This window comes from Euprymna scolopes, chromosome 22, assembly GCF_053919585.1.
Source record: "Euprymna scolopes isolate OS-2025 chromosome 22, ASM5391958v1, whole genome shotgun sequence".
In the NCBI taxonomy this organism is placed as follows: domain Eukaryota; kingdom Metazoa; phylum Mollusca; class Cephalopoda; order Sepiida; family Sepiolidae; genus Euprymna; species Euprymna scolopes.
Window position 1 is genome coordinate 109960934 of NC_136503.1, and position 21448 is coordinate 109982381.

General features: G+C 36.4%; 1 protein-coding gene across 1 annotated transcript in view; it reads left to right on the top strand.

The window, feature by feature from the left end:
- The first annotated feature begins 627 nt into the window (after window positions 1-627).
- Window positions 628-21448, top strand: part of LOC145243755 (reelin-like) — a 64294-nt gene continuing 43473 nt past the window's right edge. Inside the window, exons 1-6 of the mRNA XM_080106799.1 lie at window positions 628-731; window positions 3985-4125; window positions 10614-10794; window positions 15239-15432; window positions 18487-19029; window positions 20761-20968. Of these exons, the coding sequence (XP_079962925.1) occupies window positions 628-731; window positions 3985-4125; window positions 10614-10794; window positions 15239-15432; window positions 18487-19029; window positions 20761-20968 (1371 nt within the window). The remainder of the gene's footprint in view (window positions 732-3984; window positions 4126-10613; window positions 10795-15238; window positions 15433-18486; window positions 19030-20760; window positions 20969-21448) is intronic.

The following is a 21448-nucleotide window of genomic DNA, read 5'->3' on the forward strand; positions in this document are numbered from 1 at the left end:
TTATAAGTGGTGATATTTTAGTAAAAACTACAAGGGCATTTTTCAGTACAAGCAACAAAACGAAAAAGTGGTAAAAAAAAAACAAATATATACCGAATAAATGTTGCCAAAAGTAAGATGAATTACTCTTCTACTTATATAGATAAGATTTTTTTGTGTTAACTTATTTTAGAGTGTTTACGCTGAAACGTAAGTAGTGCCGACCACTTAAGTTAGAACAAGAACAGAATGGTTGGCAGTAGATGATCATTTGGAAAGACTCGATAATCGCTCAAAAGTCGAAAATTAAACAAAATACTGATAGAAATCCATCCAATAAATGTCAATCTTCTTCTCTTTCACAAAAGAATGATTTGCGTTCCAAATATTTATTAAGGCATATATATTCACCTCTGTCAATAAGATTCTGATTTGGTCGGATTCGTTTGTTGGTTTGTGACGATATTTGTGTGTCCAGCCTAGCGTCCACATCGCTTGACAAATAATCACCTGTTGGTCAAAATATGTGTCATTGCATTAAAATTGCTTTAATTTCTTTTTGTGATATCTATGCAAATATCACAAACTAGGTGATAAATTAAGTTTTCTTCATCGTAGAGACTTACTGCATGGTCCATATTGTAACCAATGACGTCCCCCATCTTACAAGACCTGGATCTTGAAAATTTCGATCATGGACGAAATTTTGACTGTATTTTAACTTCTGATTTGTTCAAATTTGATACTCATTCGTAAGTACAAAGCAAAATTTTGACCTGAAACGATAGTTTGTTTTGTTTTGTCTTGTTTTGTTCTTTTGTTTTTTTTTGGGGGGGGGTTAATTATCAACGTTTCCATGGCATAACTTTGAGATTACTTCATACGATGTGAAAAAAGTAATACCCAGATATGACTTTGGCTCATCCTTACGTTGTCAGGCGGATGGATGCAATCTTACAACTGAATTATGTTTGTGTTTGTATTATTCGAACAATTGTTCTCATTTTGAATGTTATTTTCCCAACGCTTCGGCCGATGTAACCTTTGACCTTCTTCAGGTGTATCTTGTTAAACTCAGGAATCTTTCTGTCAAACTCTGTAATCTTCGCGGAATTTTAAACAGAACCCTTTATTTAATCCACAGAGGTAGCATATTCTCGTTCAGTCAGCCAGTGACTAGGTAGAAATCTTAAGTAATTTTCAGTTGTAATCTTTATATCGCCTGCACTCAGGATTGAACCTTCAACCTCCAGAAGAGTGTCACTTAAGACTGAATTTATCCATGAAATTATTTATTATTAAATACCTATTACTTTATATGTTACGCCACGGGTCATTGCGAACAAGAAACACCTGAATAATGCTGGAGGCATTGTTAAGTTGTTAAGTCATAGATATTATCATTTAGACGTGATATAAAAAGTTTTAAAAATGAGCGACGGCCTCGAGAATCCGCCGGAAAAAAGCCTTTTGAAGACATACACAAAAAGCGAACACACGTACACACATACATTTTCGCTTTTATATATATAGAGTAGCGAGGGATACCCGACTTTGTCCGGGTGTTTGGAGGTGTGTGTGGTTTTGGGTAAATCAAAACTCCGGGGGGGGGGGGTTAAATAAAAAAATGTTTTGGTAGGTAAGTATGAGAATCGAACCCGGACCCTTGAGGCAAAGTTGTAAATTAAAGTGTGAAAAAAAAAGTGCGACGGTTTTAACCATTGGGCCACCGCGAGATGCTAACGGAAATACGTTTGAATTTATTTAATTACTTGGATTTGGCAGGTGCACGTTTTAATGATTTAATGAGGTCAACTTTTGCCTGCGGGGTAGCATTTCATTTAATGCGGGAATGCTTTTTTTTATTTTCCCAAGACGTTGGGGGTAGGGGGAAACAGCTCCCCTTGTCCAAATTGAATAGCAATTGTTTGCTATATGGAAAATATTTCCACATTGATCAAAGCTGATTGCTTTCGGACATTTCCGCCGATAGACGGAAAATACTGCCAGAATTAGTGTCGCTTTTATTATAGGAAAAAGACTAATCCACATGTGGCGAGCGACAAATGTTGAATATTTATCTTCCCGAAGTCGAGCAAATTAAATAGACAGGCGAGCTCCGTTGTTAACTTTGAGATATTACGATTTACATGTGATATAAAAAGTTTTAAAAAGTTGTGAAGCGACCGACCGCTTCTCTGAAAAAAGCCTTTTGTAGACATACATAAAAAGCGAACACACATACACACATACATACGTTTTCGGTTTTATATTTATAGACTAGCAGGGGTATCCAGCGTTTCCCGGGTGTTTGGAGGTGTGTGTTGGTGGGAGGGTAGGTAGATCAAAACAACCCTGTTTAAAAATCAAAGTTGGCTGTGTAAAAGAAAAAAAAAGTTGGAGGTGTAAAAGAAAAAAGGTTTTAGTCAAAGGTAGGCAGGCTTGAACCCCGAACCTTTGACGCGGAGGTGGAAAGGAAATGGAAAAAAAACCCTGCGACCTAATCATGAGTTGGTAAGTGTGTTAAATTGTCATTTATAAACCGAAATTAGCAGGTGCGAGAACGTCAAGTTGTGTGATGTTTGACCTAGTTTTGCGCTGGAAGCCAGTTTCTGTTTTCCCCGCTATGCAGCGATCAAAAAAGATCTCGAAAATAGCTTGTAAAAGTCGGGCAAATAAAATAGACGGGCGACCCCCGTTGTTAACTCATACATATTATGATTTAGGCAGCATATAAAAAGTTTTAAGAAGAAGCGAGCCAACTGAGAATGACGGTTAAAAAAGCCTTTTGTAGACATACAGAAAAAGTGAACACACATACATACATACATGCATACATACATACATACATACATTTCGCTTTTATATATATAGATTAAATTTGTAATTATAATTATTGTTCTTTTGCGATGTCCTCCTCAGTGTTAGAAGTAAAACAAATTAAACAAGTGAAGCATGCATGGTCCCCCAGGAGTGCACAGTGAACGGAGCATAAAAAAAATGACTAAGTTCAGCATTTGTCCCCCTCTCACTACACACACACACCATTTAGCCCCAAAAGTCGCTAGGGGACGTCAAATCCTGGTGAAAATGAACAACCGGTGTAGTTTTAAGCCTTAACATATGTAATTTGAGTTCTGCACCATGCAAAAAAGAAATGACTAAGTCCATCATTTGCCTCCACCCCATTTAGCTCCAAAAGTCACCAAGGGCTTAACATATTTAATTTTGAGTTCAGCACTATGCAAAACTGCTAAATAGACACACACAGAAAATTTTGAACAAATATGGTAAAATAGTCCCAAAAATGGAGTGTTTTATTAGCCCTAAAAGAGCCCCTGGGGCACACCCAAGAGTTATCGCGAAGTATAGACAAACAAAATTATATAGAAATCAGCCAAGATGAGGAAGTCAGTCCGACAATCTCAATCAATGAAAACAACTCATCTCAAAAATACAGACAATTACTAAGAAATCAGTTAGTTACAACTTTTCAGAAAGTTTCATAAAAATCCAAGGCATCAATTTTTTTAATAAGCATAAAAGTGTCAATTTTAGCCATTTTAACCCGAAAAGTAACAAACAGGCTTAAACAGACTTTAGATGTGGACCTTAGCGTGGTCAGAGAGTCGACGACGTCACGTACACGCGCGCGCGCACACACACACACACACACGTGTACACACACGCACACCAATAGTGTGATATTTGCAGAATGTGTTGGAGTTTGTATTTTTTGTGTTTTGTTTTATTTTATTTTTTATACTTGTACACACCCCTTGGCAACCGCCAATCTGAGAGACGCCGACGCGGCTATAAGAGAAGATGAAAGAAAAGAAGACCAACGATGCGGCGTTGGGTTGGCGATCGTTGTCAAACAAGGCGATGAACACATATGGTCCCATACTCCCCTCTCTCTCTCTCTCTCTCTCTCTCTCTCTCTCTCTCTCTCTCTCTCTCTCTGTGACATGCTACCGCCATTTTGTTTTTTTTTCTTTGTTTCAGATCATTGTCTACGAGGTTCCGTTGGATTCAACATGCACCATTTGAGAAGAAACACACGTGGGCATTGCGCAACCTCTACATCGGCAAAAGATGCGCGCAACTGTGCAGTGGACATGGGTGGTGCAACGGAGAAGTGTGCAGGTACTTTTTTTTTTTTTGCTTTCATAATTTTTCCGACATTTCCAAAAATATCGATTTTACGGTTTTTAATTTTTTTTGTTTTGTTTTGATGACGATTGATTATTCGTATCATTTGGATTCTTTGGACTACTGTGCTGATCTTGAGTATTAGTTTCATAGCATTCCGGTCGATGTAATCTCCGACCTTCTTCAGTTATATCTTGTCAAACTCGGGAATCTTTCTGTCAAACCCGAGAATCTGGACGAATATAGTAATAATATGTGCATAGCGATATTTACATCTAAAAACAACAGATAGAGTGCTTGGTAAAATTCAGTTGTAAAATTAGACTCTTCTGGAAGTTGAAGGTTCAATCCTCAACATGAGCGACACCCATAATACAATTGCAAATTACTTAGGACTTCTACCCAGCCATAGCTGGCGAAATGAGACCATATTACACCTTGGATTAAATAAACGGTTCCGTTCAAAATTCCGTGCAGATTCACATGTTCAACAGAAAGACGGCCAAGTTCGACAAGATGCGTCTGTAGAAGGTCGGAGGGTACGTCGACCGAAACGTTGTGAGAATAACACTCAAAATGGGAATAATCCAAATAATACAAAATGGCTTGTAACTTTTAACATGTCTAAAACAAAGAATCCCTCCTTATTCTAAGTCAACGGTCTATAACTTTTGCCAGTTTTTAACGGACTAAAAGGTCTAGTATTCCATGATTTATAATAAGTTGAATACTTTAGTATTTTACTAATCACGTGACGTTCATGCACGCATCGATCTTTTTAAAAACGTCTTACGTAATATAACTCAAAATTTAATATGACGTTTCTGAATTTTTTAGATGAGCATTGGATATTGGTATTGTTTGGATTCCTCGGACTACTGTTTTCATCTTGGGTGTTATTTTCACAACGTTTCGGTCGATATAATCCCCGACCTTCTTCAAATGTATCTTGTCGAAGTCGGGAATGTTCAAATTCCCGAGTTCGACAGAAAAATTCCCGAGTTTGACAATATACACCTGAAGAAGGTCGATCAAAATTTGATGTAGAGCAATTTTTTTCTATATGATTTTTTTTTTTATCTAACTTATATTAAGTTGTTTTTGGCCGCACTCCTTAAATGAGTGTTATTTTCACAACGTTTCGGTCGATATAATCCCCGACCTTCTTCAAGTGTATCTTGTCGAAGTCGGGAATGTTCAAATTCCCGAGTTTGACAATATACACCTGAAGAAGGTCGATCAAAATTTGATGTAGAGCAATTTTTTTCTATATGACTTTTTTTTTTATCTAACTTATATTAAGTTGTTTTTGGAGATCACTGTGAATTTGCGTGGCTACCAAATATTAAACTTTACAAAATGATCAAGAGATGAATAGAGAGAGGAAGGGGGTATAGGTAGAGAAAGAGAAAGAAGGAAGCAACAAAATAAATTCGTATGATTGAATTCGGCTATATGGCTTTCGTAGGTTTATTAGCCAATATGGCCGACCGATGCTGATGTCATATGGTAATTTAAAATTGTTTGTAATTTCATTTTTTATCATTTGATCTCGTCTTATTTGTGAAGTTAAAGAAAAGGAAGTTGCAATTACTTTTTTTTTAATAAATGTTATTCTTAGAAAAGCTAAAAATAATTCAAATAATATTTTTCCAAAATTTTAATTTTAATTATACAATTGAACTAATATTGTTGATGAACCCATTTAATAAAAACATATTCACAACTTTCTTTTTTCGTTTGCTGTTTTCTTTCTTTGGTTCAAATTCTCGTTACACTCAAAAGACTTCGGAAAAAAAAATGTCTGAAAAAGAAGATACAAAAAAGTTCGTTTGTTTTTGCGTCAAAAACAATTAAGACGAATTTCGTTCCTATGTTTTAAATTACCACATGACGTTAGCATCGGTCGGCCATGTTGGCTAATCAACCTACGAAAGCGCATATTGCCTTGAATTCTTTTTTAGGTTTTGTTTAATTTTTCAGAATTTTAATATCCAAATTTATATATAAAAAAATGACTGTACCTGAGAGTAAATAAAACAACAAGTGCTAAAAACCTAAACCAAACTTAAATGTTACCGGCAGATGAACATGCTTTAATAATCTCTTTCTCGCGGTGTGATCAGAAAAGGAGGAGCACTGGGTCGGTATTTCTCAGTAGAAGCGTCCCAGACGATCAACAACAACCTAGTCCCTCTCTCAGAAAGACAGATGTAGATGCTATTTTAAATTTAAATGTGAAAAAGCTATTTAAAACTTGAACGTGACAGACAAACGAAATTCTTATTTCAAATTTAAGTCTGATAAACCTATGAAAAAGTTATTTCAAATTTAAGCTGACAAAAAAGCTATTTAAAGCATAAGTATGACTCACCGATAGGCTTTTTTTTTTACATAGGAGTCACCACTTATTAAGGCCCAGAAGCCACTAGAGAGTAAAGGTTAATGGATGTATGATAGTCAATGGGATAATATCGCAGTAATTGTTTGTAGTGTACATTTGGTAAATTGGGTTACTTAAGGGGAACGGCTCATCAAGAATTTGTTTAAGTTAGACTTGAACACGACCATATTGTAGTCAGTTAGAAAGTAGGAAAACGAAAAAGAGTTTCACAGGCGTGCAGGTCTAAGAAAGAAGCTTTGTTCATGGAATCTACGTTTAGGTTTAGGCACAGATAAAGAGTGGGGAAAATTATTGATAGTGATTTCAACTAGACGAGTGTTTTTCGTGAAAGTCAGGAAAGGAGGGAACCAAAGATTGGAACTCAGACGAGCACTTGCCATGAAAATAACGATAAAGCAGAGACAGGCTTGCAACATCTCTTTTGTGGGGAAATAGGTTGCAGGGAAGAGAAAAGGGCATCCCCTACTAGCCTACGAAGTCTATTTTGAACTCTGTCAAAGCAGAATAAGGTGCTTCCAGCAGGTCCTGCCCAGATTTAGCAACAGTACTCCATCCTTGGACGTGCTTGGCTCTTATATGAAGACAGGCTTGCAACGTCTCTTCTGTGGGAGAGAGGTTGCAGGGAAGAAAAAAGGGCATCCCCGACTAAGCTACGAAGTCTATTTTGTACTCTGTCAAGGCAGGATAAGCAATTTGTAGTAGCTCCTACCCAGATGTGGCAGCAGTACTCCATCCTTGGACGTAATTGGCTTTTATATAGATAAAGAATTGCATCAGCAGTGAGGTATCTAATGGAGTCATAGAATGATTCCATCATTTTTCCAGCAGCCTTGGCAACAGATTTGATGTATGTGTTCCATTTAAGATCAGGAGTAAATGTCAGACCCAGAAGCTTGTTAAGACATGGAGCATCCCCAATTGATGCCAGACGGAGATCAGAATGTTGATGATGTAAAGATAGAAGCTTGGTTTTAGATACATTAAAAGTAACCAGCCACTCCTTACCCCATTGTACTACGTGCTCAAGATCAGAGGAGAGAGAATCAGAGAGAATTTGGTCGTTTAATGCCTTTGAAGTGTCACCATAAATGGTAGTGTCGTCAGCATAAATGTCTATGAATGATCTTAGGATGTGATTTGGGAGATCATTGATGTAGATCAGGAATAGAGTTGGGCCCAGGATAGACCCCCGCATTAATACTATGAACTTCTGATTTCTGCCCATCAACCACTATTCTTATGAATCTTAGAGAGAGAAATGATTTAATAATTGAAAAGATATTTCCAGCTATACCCTAGCTGGAAATTTTGTGGAGTAGACCTTCATGCCATACCCTATCAAAGGCCTTTGATATGGCAAGAGCAATTGCCCTAGAAAGGAAGCCTCCATCAAGACATTCGCTAATTCTATGAGATATAACTGTTAAAACATCTGCTGTAGATCTAGCAGAACGGAAACCATATTGCCTGTCACTGAGGAGGTTATTTCTGCTAAGGTGGTTTACTACTTCTCTATTTAACATAGATTCCAGCAATTTATTCATGATGCACAGGAGACTGATTGGTCTGTATTGAGAGGGAGATGACCGATCACCTGAATTTTTAAATACAGGACATACTGATGAGGTTTTCCAGAGTGTTGGAAAGCAATTCTCCTTAAGACAACACTTAAACAGCTTTGTAAGTATGCGAGCAAGTTCTGGTTGAAGCTGTTTCACTACTATAATTGGAATGCCGTGAGGGCCAGTAGCTTTGCTGGAATCGTGACTTTTATTAGCTTGGCAACATCATTCATAGATATTTGTATATCCCATAGCATGTTTTCAGACCCAGGGAGGGGGGTAGCAGCGCTGAATGCATAGTGTAGAATAAGCTACAAAGTTCCTGGCAAAGAGTTTGGCTTTGTCCGATGCTGACAAGATTACCTCAGGTCCATTGATGATGGTTGGGATAGAGCACATGCTTCTATTCAGAACCCTAGCTGCTACTCAGCTACTTTGAATTTGATGAACTGAGCATACAACTTTCTCGCATTTTTTATTACTCTTTTACAGTGGTTGCTGGCTGTTTTGAAGGCGGCTTTAGTCTTAGTACATCTATTACGTTGGAAGCAATAGAAATAGTGATTTCTGTGCGCAATGACAGCAGCACATTCTGGAGAGAATCATAGCTGGCTGTTAGGTTTTTGCTGGAATTTTTTTGGAGGATATGAAACGGTCTGTACCTACAATTAACTATTCGGTCAGGTCTGATACTATAGAAGACACTTAAAAAAAACATGGAGCACAGGTAGATCTGATATAAATGTATGAAAGCTATCCCAGTTAGCCACAAAGTATCGATATACTGTACGATGGAGAGGTACATCAGAGGATGCGCGCTAGAGAGTAAGGATAGAAAGAGAGAGAGAGGGGGAGGGAGAGAGAGAAGGGAGAGAGGGGGTAATAGTAAAAAAGATATTGAGACAAACAGGAAAAAAAGCGATAGGGTTTTCATTATTTATTTGCCAGACACAACACCAGCAAATCCCTTTACAATTAAGTTGAGAGAATTGAGTCTTTTCACGGGTAATCTGTCTATAATGTCCGCCTCCTATAAATTCATAATTTTGGTAACTGAAAATATCCGTACGCATCGCTCAAATTGGTTTAAATGTTACGTTTTGTTTTTATCATAACTGAGTCAACCGAGTGGTTGGAAGATCCCAGTTGAGACAGAACAGAAGATGAACATAGTTCAGGCCAAGTTGTGAGAAAAAGGTCTAGAAGACTTGCATACTGGCCGTCAGTGTCGGGTACACAGGTGGGTTATAAGCAATGGAGAAATCGTGACAGAACCTCCACTCATTATGTGTCTTGGTTGAGTGAGCTAACCATTCAACATTGTGAACATTCAAGTCTCCACATACGTGAGTGTTAGCCGAAGGATGAGCAGATCAGATGTGGTCAATTTTCTCAGATATGCTTTTAAAGATAGTAACTCTGCTGTTGTGGGGCGATTGAGGGCAAATATAAACGCAGTGGTGTTAGCAAGTGCAATCCATAAGCACATACAGGGCAATTTAGGGTCTTCCCTGGAGATGCCTCTATCGCATGAAAATCTATCTCTAATGTAGACATACTCCGTGTTCATGGCAATCTTTGGGGTCAGATTTTGATGTTAAGTTAGAATATCCTTTAATTATTAACTTATCTAGGGAAATAGTTGGTTGAATACTAGTTTTGCTTAAGAATAATAGGTCTTATTTGGTCTCCTCTAATTGGGTTTCAACCTCTAGAGGGTTGGAACATAGACCCCTGATGTTGGGGAGGAGACATGGTAGTGAGGGTCTACATTGGAAGTTGGTTCTTAGTTTAATCTTGTATTCTTTCTGGAGACTTTTTATGATGGAGTTTTGGGATTTGTGGAATAAGTCGACAAACTTGGTTAGAGCATGGCAGAGGGAAAGTAAGGGGGAAACAGAAGCGAAGAAATATTTTTTGTAGATCATGATAAGGTAAAGCCTTAACAATTACCCACTAATATGGCATCGAGAAGCCCCACCAGAAGCTGCTACATTCACCAAATGGCAATACAGCAGCCCCAGTACTTTGCACCTGCTCGTAGGATGGCCTCCTTAGTGATTAGTATAATGTTCGGGTTCCTGACTATCAGGCGGATAATGTCAGCCCAGTAAAACGTTTACCTCCAACACCCTTATTAGTGACATGGCTACAAGGATAGAATTAGAAACAGAAAAATTCCGGCATCTTAGGTGACTGCTCTCGCAAAAATACTGCCGACCTAAAATACAGCTTTTTCTTTCCCCTTTGTCAGAAAAATGACTCATTATAAACGAGGACTGGGGGACAAATTAGGAGGAGGTTGAAGGAACTAATTTTATTGAATCAAGTATTTGTAAGAGAGGCCATGTGAATGAACCATATTTAAAGTGGTGCTATGGAACTGTCAGAATTCGAACTTGGAACTCCCTTGTCGTCAGTCCAGGTCGGAATCCACTTCGTCACAACCATCTCCCATTTTATAGATGCTTAAATGCATCCTTTCACATATACATAAACTCTTATTTTTTTTGCAGGTGTGATCACGGTTGGATGGGTGAGGATTGCCGCCAACCAACAAGACCTTTACCAATGATTCTAAAAGATTCCTTCACTGATGTTGATTCCTCAAGTGGTAATTGGCTGAAATTAGCCGGTGCCAAAATTGATAAAATATGCCAGGTCATTGCAGCTGGCAAGGCGCTGCATTTCATTGGAGTAAGTATTGAATAATTATTATCGACTACGGACAACCGCTATTTCTCAGCTTACTTCCATTAGAAACTAGAGTTATCTTAGCTTTTCTTTCTCATCTTTCCGAACTTTCTGTTTTGATTTTTTTGGCTGTTCTTAGTTAATTCTTTATAGCGCCACTTTGTCTGTGTAGTACAATCGATCCATCGCTTTTAATATCTTCTTAGTGATTTTCCAGAATAGCAAGCAAAGTAAAAAGGAGTGAAAAACTAAATATACAACAAATAAATGTTAGCAAAGTCAAGATAATTTACTCTTCTACCTACGTGAATCAGTTGTTTTTATGTCTTTACATATTTTAATTTTTTTTTTTTTCAAAAAGGAAGTCTAAAACCTGTTTAGTTAAAACGAAAAACAAAATGGTGGCCAAATTCGAGCCATAGTCGCGCATCGATAATGGCTCCAAAATAAAAAATTAAACATAATAAAAAAATTACGTTTTCGCGAGATTGTTGACATTTATTGGATGATAAATCTCTGATGATGACCTGTGAGAGAACTCCTAGGGAGTTATAACAACAATAATATATACATTGGCTTAAAAAAAGACTGAATAGGCTTGAACTAAAGTTTTCCTATGAGCCCATAGCATGTCAGATATAATAATTATATTCAATCTGTTTCTAAAGATGCTGGAAAAATGGTTGGATCATTCTATCGCTCTATAAAGTACTCGACTTCTGGTGGTGCAATCCTCTGAGAATCAAATATATCCTGAGATAGAATACTGTAACGTTTTTCGTTTTCCGTTCTATCCAGTTTCAGTCGCAAAAGAAAACCAAGACAAAGAATAGGAAATAACTCCAACTCAGTTGCGTACCTATGTAAAATGGCGCCCATGGAAAAGTTTGAATATGCGCCCCTTCTTAATAATTTATACCTTAGATATACCTAACCTACATAATATTATAATACAGGCACAATTTTAACGAAAGATAAACGATGAAATGAATGTTTTAATAAAGTAATTATATGGTTATTCTTGCTTTAAGAAATAAAATTCTAAATTATCCAAAAAGAAAGGACTACAACATACTTCATTTATTTTTATTATGAAGAAATTGAAGGATAACAAACATACCACAATAAACATCAATAAATCCGGCCTTTTTTGTTTCAATAATAACATTCTTAAATAACACTTTTCGTGCCTTTATGGAAGCAAATTCGTCTATGATTTTATCAAAGTTAGTTTTCTCTAATTCTTCCCTTTCTATACTCATCAAAGCTAGATCACACAATCTGTCCTGACTCATTGAGGCTCGGAGACATGAAAGAATTAGTTTCAGTTTACTGAAACTTCGCTCGCAGCTTGCAATAGATACTGCCATTGTCAACATTAGTTGCAAAGCAATTCGAAGATTGGGAAATACGCTCTCATCACTATATTCAACTATGAATGTCAGATGGTCTTCAGGACGCGATAACTTTAAGTTGGCAGGACTTGATATCAACATTTTGCAATCAATAATCTCCTCATATAATTGCTTGCTATCTATGTCTGAACTGTACACAGCTCCTAAATATTCACACATAGACTCTAATTGTTCACAGTCAGATGAGTCAGGACCGTAACAAAGGCCCTGGACATCCAACAGAAAGCCAAATTTGGAATCTATGTCAAATAACCGGGAGAATCGATCATCCATCTCTGTGTGCAGGCGGTCTAGAGCTCCCTTCATGACTCGTTTCATTTCATCTGTTCTTGATAACCCGGCATCTCGTGCATTTTCACCAGCCATTCTTGTTTTTCCCCTTGTCCTTCTTTTGATTTCAACGTCCCATTTTTCACAAAGGTTCTTGCCATCTTCCAAGCATTCATCAACTAAATTTTCTCTTGCATCATTGAAATGATCTCTTAGGCCTTTTATGTCTAGGGCAGCATTGTGAAAATTCATTGTCTTGTCTTGCAATCGCTTTTGCACTCTATCTATTGGCGTAAGTATTTTGTGCCAAAAACCCAACAATGTTAGAAACTCGTATGTTAGTATGCGATTTACTAGTTGTTTAGCGTCACTCTGGGTATCAATTGTTTGGCTGACATCTTCTATCATGCTGTCTAGTACATCAACGATTTTGTCAAGATACATTTGTACAGGCTTCACTGCTTCTGTTCTAGAACTCCAACGGCTTTCTGCTTCAGCCTTTAAAACCAGTGGGACAGCATCTTTTAATTTCTCCCACCGCTGTGTGGAACGGGAAAAGAAGCTATACAATGAATCAATAACTCCAAAGAACGAGACCATTTCTGTGTCTTGCCTGGCTGCCTGAACACCTACAAGGTTAAGTGAATGGTTATCACAATTTACAAACACTGCCAGCTTGTTTTTTTTCATTTATTCTTTGCTGCACACCACTTCTGTGTCCCGCCATCACAGCAGCATTGTCATAACATTGTGACCGATAATCTTCTATCTTCATCTGGTCTTTTTCCAGTTGTTGCATGATAACTTCAACGAAGCTTGCAGCATCCTTCTGACGTATATGGAGAAAACCCAGAAAGGACTCTCTAACACAAACTGTTTTCCTTTCAAAATCAATATCCACAAACCTTACAACTTCTGAAATCTGCTCACGATGTGCCTGGTCCGGGGTTGAGTCGAATAGAAGACCATAATACTTAGCTTTTTTAATGCTGTCTAGTAAATTCTTGCGAACGGTAGATGTCATAATATGAATAAATTCATTCTGAACACCTGGGGAAATGTAAGATAATGCGTAAGGATGACTTTCAATAAGAGCGAGGTGCTCTCGCATCACAGGATCAAAGACGGCAAGAAATTTCATTAAACCAAGGAAATTACCCACATTTGAGTTACCATCTGCCTGAAGTGATTCCCTGTGTCCTCGCAAAGCAAAGTTCTGTTTTGTCAAGTATTTGATACCGTGTAATATTCTCATGATCGAAAATAGACCCGACTTTCAACAGAAACTGTGAGTGAACGGAAGAAGAACTTTTTACCATTTTTGGTCCAGAGGTAATTTATTGTGTCTAGAAAAAATATATGAAAAGAAAATGCATTACCATATCAGCCACACCCTTTTTTATTGGATTTTGGTGCATGTGGGTAAAAAATCCAAAAACCCTTGATATCTCTCTGATGCCATTTTTGGATTCCTTGGGTCAAAATACTTACCTGTGCAAATTTTCAGAGCCACACGATCTTTCAATCAGAAAATATTCAAAGAAATGACATCACAAAATTTATCCCGGGCGCCACATTATGCAGCAAAAACGAAAACAAAAAATGCTCTAAATCGGAAACCGCTTGGAATTAGATGCTCAAATTTTCAGGATTTCTTAGTTTCTATATTGTCTATCTGCACTGCCAATTACAGCCAAATCAGAGGGTATGGGTGTCAAGCCCTGGATGATTTGATATGGAATGCATAAAAAAGGGTGGTGGCCTTCCGTTTATTCCGGTTTGAATATATCGGAATTATGCAGAAAAACTCGCTCCAGTAATTACGCATATGTTCAAATTTTAATTTTTGTCAAGCAATTTTTGCGCCCATGTCAGAGTGGCGCCCATGGCACAGGCCATGCCTGCCATACCCTAGATACGCCACTGCTCCAACTCGTTTGCTCTTTGTAGCTACAACATTTATTTCCTCATTCTCTCGCTACCACTGTGACGTCTCTCACGTGATCGTCTTCTCAAGCGTCCTTTACACCTCCCAAGTGATCGCGAACGTTATCTACATCTCTACCGTAATCATTCTCTCTTTTTTATAGTCCTTTTCCCCCACCAGTGACGTCATTTCGCATGCATTAATATACGTGCATTCGCGCTATGTTACAATACTACTACCAAATCTGTGGAAGTGCCGCTCAGAGCACTATATCTTGCCTTGTCAGAGTACAAAAACGAAATTGCAATCTAGTGGAAAATGATCTCTGTCCTCTACAGCCCCCTTCAAACAGAAGAGACGTTGCTAGTCTTTATCTATATCGTGATTTCAGTGAAAGCTTCTCGACTGACCCCCAATCTCTGGTTCCTCCTTGTAAAATATTCACAGCAAGAAAGAACTTGTATTGCTACTAAAACTATAAAAAAAAAAATACTTTCCTTTCTTCCTAAGTGTGTCTAATATCAAACGGAATCTCCAGAAGCAAAATTTAAAGACTTAACATATGCGTAACACCTTGTTAGAGAATTGTTTCCCTGAAGGATACAACATGGTCATCTTCAAATCGAATGTCAGTAAACACTTGTCATAATTAATCAAATTTTGTTCATTCCATTCATCATTTTCAATCTTCTCATCATATTCATCATCATTCAACTATCAATCCATCCTATTAATCCTTAACCTTGAATGACTAATAGCCTTGGCAAGTAGTGACTCATTACCTAAAATAAAAAATTATTTCTGATCGTTTCACTATTGCTATTTATCTTTGTAGGGCTGTAACCGGATCCTCATCAGTAGGGATCTCGACTTGCGAGACTCAAAATTCATCCAGTTTTACTTCATGTTTGGTTGCAACACTTACCCCGTGAACAGGGACCAAAGTGTTTTAATTGACTATTCTGCAGACGGTGGAATTTCTTGGTCGCACATCACCGAACTTTACTACAATCTTTACCAAACACCGACGTAAGTATTATTTTATTTTTTTTATTTTTTTTTTTTTTTGATAGCCTTTGAATTTTAAAAAATTTGAAGGTTATCGAAAAAATGAAAAACACAAAGAAAATCTAAGAGTGGTGTGGAGGTAGGTCCAACTGTTTGAGATCTTAAAATACAGAGATTATACGTGTATTCACAGATGTATAACTATTGTATTTTGTCGTCTGAAGAGTAACTATTTTTGAAATATTTATAAATGATATAATATTTAAATTTGTCCAGATGGTTATGAAACAATTGTAACGTATAAGGAAATACAAAATATGATGTTATTATTTTGTATTTTGATTTTTTACGAAAATATTATACGCATGCTTCATTATGAAAACTAATAATGATGAAGCTTAATTAATTAATTTTGACTTTGATTTTATTGATATATGAACATTATCGGGATTCTAATATATTAAATTTTTTGTTGAAAATAGTAAAAAGGTTTTATATATCTCTATAATTATAAAACTCAAATGATCTTGTAACGATGTATGTAACTCACTTTCCGGTTTACGACATCCGGTTGCGCATGCGCGCATGACATGCGCACTGAAATGTTAACGTTATTATTTCGAAATTATTATTTAACATGGGAAGAGTGGGGTTTAAAATAACTTAAACGTAATACAGAAATGAACGATGTAAAAAAAAAAAGCAGACAGTATTAACAATTGTTTATTTGGATAATTTAAACGCGAAAAAACAAAAAAAAAGAACAATTGGGACGCTGAGATATTAACGTTATTATTTAACATGGGAAGAGTGGGGTTTAAAATAAACAAAAAACAAAAGAACAATTGGAACGCTGAAATATTAACGTTATTATTTCGAAATTATTATTTAACATGTGAAGAGTGGGGTTTAAAATAACTTAAACGTAATACAGAAATGAACGATGTAAAAAAAAAAGCAGACATATTAAAATTTGAATTTAATTATAATAAGTATTGTGGTATCTGTTCAGTGCACAGTTACCTATAAGTATGGCCAACCACTTTAGTAACCGTAAATTTTTTTTTCAAAAATAATCAATTAAAATAAACAGAACGACTGATAGAAATCTATCTATATAATTTTTTCATTTTAATATACTTTCATAGAAATGTTTCGGTTATGTTAAAAAAAACTATTTTCTTTACGTCACAAGTGTCATGCTCGTACATAAATTCCATAGCTAATATAACATACTGACCCAACGGGTCACGAGTAGTCTAATATATATATATATATATATATATATATATATAAGGCGACGCTCTTTGTGTAAACAAATCGAGCGGAGATATTTGAACGATGTCAAAACATCGTTAATTCATTACCCACACAGCAGCAGCCGTATAGCGCAATGGTGAGAAGACTTGACTGTCATTTGGGCGGTCGGGTTTCGATCCTGGCTTGAGGCAGTTGCCTGTCTAGCCGCACTAGTGAGCCGTGAAACAGCGAAACAATACTGCATATGGATGACCATATATATATATGATGAGAAATATGGAAATAGTATTCCGACAATACTATAATATCTAGAGGAAATCTCGAAATAAAGACGAAACGTTGATGAACACATAATACGGTTTGTTCCTTTTTATTTCTCTCTCTCTCTCTCTCTCTCTCTATATATATATATATATATATATATATATATATATATATATATATATTTAAATATACATCTTTCTTTCGTTGGGATTTATTAACCCATTTTATATATATATATATATATATATATATATATATATATATATATATATATATATATATATATACTGGCAAAAACCAAAAACAAGAAGAAGGAATAACTTCATATTTGTATTTTTCGGATATTACAATTGTTTCGACATAAACCAGAAAATTTTGAATTTTATATCATTTAAGAATTTTCGTAGTTGCACCTCATCAGACATGTTTGAAAAAAAATACAAAGTTTGTACATATCTTGACACATTTTCATTCTGTTAAAACTACACCGGACAGTAAATACCACCCCCTCGTACTTTTTAATATGTCCACCATCCGTATTGAAGAAATTTATATGGGCCCTATTTTCGTAAATTTGTTCTAAATTACGGCAAGAATTGTTAAATTTGGACTATTTTGAAACCGGACAAAAAATTCTGAATTAATGAGATTTATGGTTTCTTACTTTAAATTATCATTTTTAGTGTTTTATTTGTTAATGAATCTCAAGTAATTTGGTTAGATTTTTAACGTTTATACTAAATTCAAAACTCTTATATAGTAAGTTCTGTATCTTGTGTATTACTCGGTGATTTTAGTGTTAAACTAGGTAATACTGCAATATATATATATATATATATATATATATATATATATATATATATATATATATATATATATATATATATATACACACTTTTTGTGAAAATGGCAAGATGAGAACTGTAGTCCAAAGATTCCAAATAATACAAATAACAGATCCTCATCTCAAAATTTAAAAAACCTTTGTCAGTTATGTAACCTCCGACCCTCTTCAGGTATATCTTGTCGTACTCGGGGGATCTTTCACAAGGACCTAATCAGGTATATTCTTGTTCAACTCTCAAGTCTTTCCTAATTCCAACCTTCTCTTATTCTATCCTAGATAAAATACTTAATAAAAGTCAGTTGTAAGTTACACTCTTCCAAAGGTCGAAGGTTCAAATCTCAGAGCAGGCGATACTCAAAATACATTTACAAATTACTTAGGACTCCTACTTAGTTGTGGCTAACAAAACAGGAATATGCTTCTCCCCATGGATTAAATAATGAGTTCTGTTCAAGATTCTGTGAAGATTTTCCAGGTCGACAAAAAGACTCTAAAGTCTGATAGAAAGATATCCAAGTTTTACAAGGTACACTTGAAGATGGACGGAAGTTACATCACCCGAAACGTTGTGAGAACAGTAGTTTGAAAAAAATAGTCCAAAGAATAAAAAAAAAACACGAAAGTTTGTCAGCTTATTTGAATATGATTTTGAAATCCCAACAAGATAATTTTATATGTTAGATCTGTCATCGATTTCCTTCCAGGTTTGTGAACTTTAAAATACCCCCTGGGGCCAAAAAAGAAGGTGTCCGCGTCCGATGGTGGCAACCTACACATGGTGGACGTCTTCTAGGTGATTGGGCTATCGATGAGATTATCATTGGAGGCAACACGATCAACCCCCTGGCCGTTACGAGCAACTTCACGACATCCGTATTCACACCACCTGAATGGTTGACAACGAGAAATCTGGAAATTGGAGAGTACTGTGGTCAGCAAGAGGCTGCAGTGGCCAAACCCGTAGAGGGTGAAGGGGCCAAACTGACCAGTCGAGACGTGAATATTGAAGATGGTTACATACTCCAATTTTCTATTAATGTCGGGTGTGGTGCACCATGGAACAGTTCTATCTCGCCGGTACACCTCCAGTACTCGATAAACTATGGTAAAAATTGGTACTATGTAAGTCCGCAGTGCATCACCAAGGATCCACAATGCAATACAGATGCTTCAACCAAGTCTATTTATTATCCAACTTATGCCTGGGAAAGAATCATTATTCCCCTGAAAGGACATATGGTATCAAGGTAAGTAATAAAAAAAATGTTCTGTTCTTATTTGGTTCCATAATCAGGTGTTTAAATAGCTAAATTTCCATAAACCTTGTTCTAAGTTTGTACCATAATGTGCGTCGACGTTGCGTAGACAAAAGTTGCTGCAGTGATATAGACAGAGGAGCAGTAGGAGGTAACAGGACTGATGACTCACACGGAGATAGCAGCAGCAGTAAGACAGAGAGAGTGGAGTGGGAAAGACGTGACGGCATGAACAGCAGGAGAAAGATAGCAGACGACAATGATTCATTGCTAGCCGGTGACAGGTTTGTCCAAATTTGTTATGTATAATGGGAAGTACAGACAGGAAATAAAAGTGTCTCTCAAAAAAAAAAATGAGTTCAAAATATTTCATTTATTTGTTTGGCATTTCGATGGGGTCGATAGACGAGAGGAAGAACGAAATGAGAACGTCTTAATCTCTATATTCTACTTATATATAAAAGGCATTTTGATTGTGTGTGTGTGTGTGTGTGTGTGTGTGTGTGTGTGTGTGTGTGTGTGTGTGTGTGTGTGTGTGTGTGTGTGTGTGAGAGAGAGAGAGAGAGAGTTCCTTGTGACTTCCATACGGCTGGGCCGAATTTTTTAATTTCATGCTAATGTACTTTATGTGTCTAAGAGTATTCTTAGAAAGGTTTTGTATCAGAATTCTTCCAATAAGTATTGAAAATCAATAAGTATTGAAAATCAATAAGTATTGAAAATCAATAATCGAAAAATCTGATCAAAGAAGGAAGAGTCCGATTTTGACCAAAATTAACACCTTTATACAGCCTAATATCATAAGTTCATTTGAGAAGTTTCATCATCACACAAGCAGAAAGGCCCGGTATATAAAATCAGGTTCTTTCATAAGATATGGGCACATTCGAAAGGAATGTTTCTGTTTAGAGCACTTGAACCTGATACTTGGCTTTTGCATTTTAAACTTTAATTCAAGCCATTATAAAACATAATTTTATAAAATTAACAGAAGGTTCTCTACAGTGCAATGTAGACTACAGTGTATTGTGAACTAAGTCATCGCGGGAAAGCATGTGAAGTTTCATCTCGGTGCATTACGGTTGGATTTTGACAAGAACAAGTAATCTAATAATTTGATTAAAAAATGGTCGATTTCACTGAATTCGAAGACAATGAAAGTAACGAGAGTGTGGAACCTTCGGTGATCCTCATTCAATCCCAGGTAATATCGGGGTTCCTGTATAACTGAGGTACTATTGCGAAAATAAAAACCAACTTAACGTTAAATCTGAAATCATCTCATCTTGCAACATTCATTGGGAGTAAATGTTTCTGTGTATGTCTTTGTGGAACATTAGTTGATTCTCATTCAATCACTAGTAACGTCGGGTTTCCTTGCTAGTCTCTGTATAACTGAGGCACTATTGCGAAAAAACGACTTAACGTTAAATGTGAAATCAGCTCAATCTTGCAACATTCATAGGGAGTTAATGTTTCTGTATATATCTGTGTTTATAGATTTCGAGTTTATTTGCACTGTACTTGTATTATCTATGAAGAGTTGTATATGATAGATATTGTGAGTAATGTGTAGTTATAAACGCAAAGGCCGCTTATCGAATAACTGTAGTAAAAATGATAGAAAAAATTTATTAACATTTAATGGTCTACAATTACTTTGATCAATTGTTTTTCCTTTCTTTTTTACTCTCTCTCTCTCTCTCTCTCTCTCTCGTTTAGTTCTACGCGATTCCAGTGGTTCCAGCATTCCCCAGGTCTGCAAAAGAATTCTGAAGATGGCAAAGAATGGGCGATAAAAGATATCTACATCGGCCCCGCCTGTAACAGTATGTGTCAAGGTCATGGCTTCTGCAATGACGGACGATGTGAATGCGATGACGGCTATATATGGGACGCGTGTTACCCGAGTGGCAACGGATTTCAACCGGTAATTTGTTTTATCTATTCCTTTTTATTATTTAGATAAAAAATAAAAGTAATAAAATGTTACTTCAAACAATGTGTGTGTGCGTGCGTGTGAATCAGATATTGTTCTCGATATAAATTATGGTTCGCACTTTTACAAAATGCGTGATATAGTATATACACTCTGATGACCGTGATTTTTGTAATAAAAACCTTTTTTAAATCAACAAAGTTTTATTTACATTACAGTGATAATATGACACGAGAGAGAGATGAGGTCATTATGGGGTTTTTGTGTGGCGGCGACGGCAGAAGTGTATCAGCTGGTTTCTTTCTCCTCTCTCTGACTCATAGTCTCTGTTTTCACTTATATTTACATCGCCCCACATTCTTTGATCAGAATCTAATTGTTCACTCATTTTGATCTTCGATTTGAAACAACACATTTTCTAATGAAACTAAATAAGGAATATCCACCTTACTTACGACAAAAATACTAGTT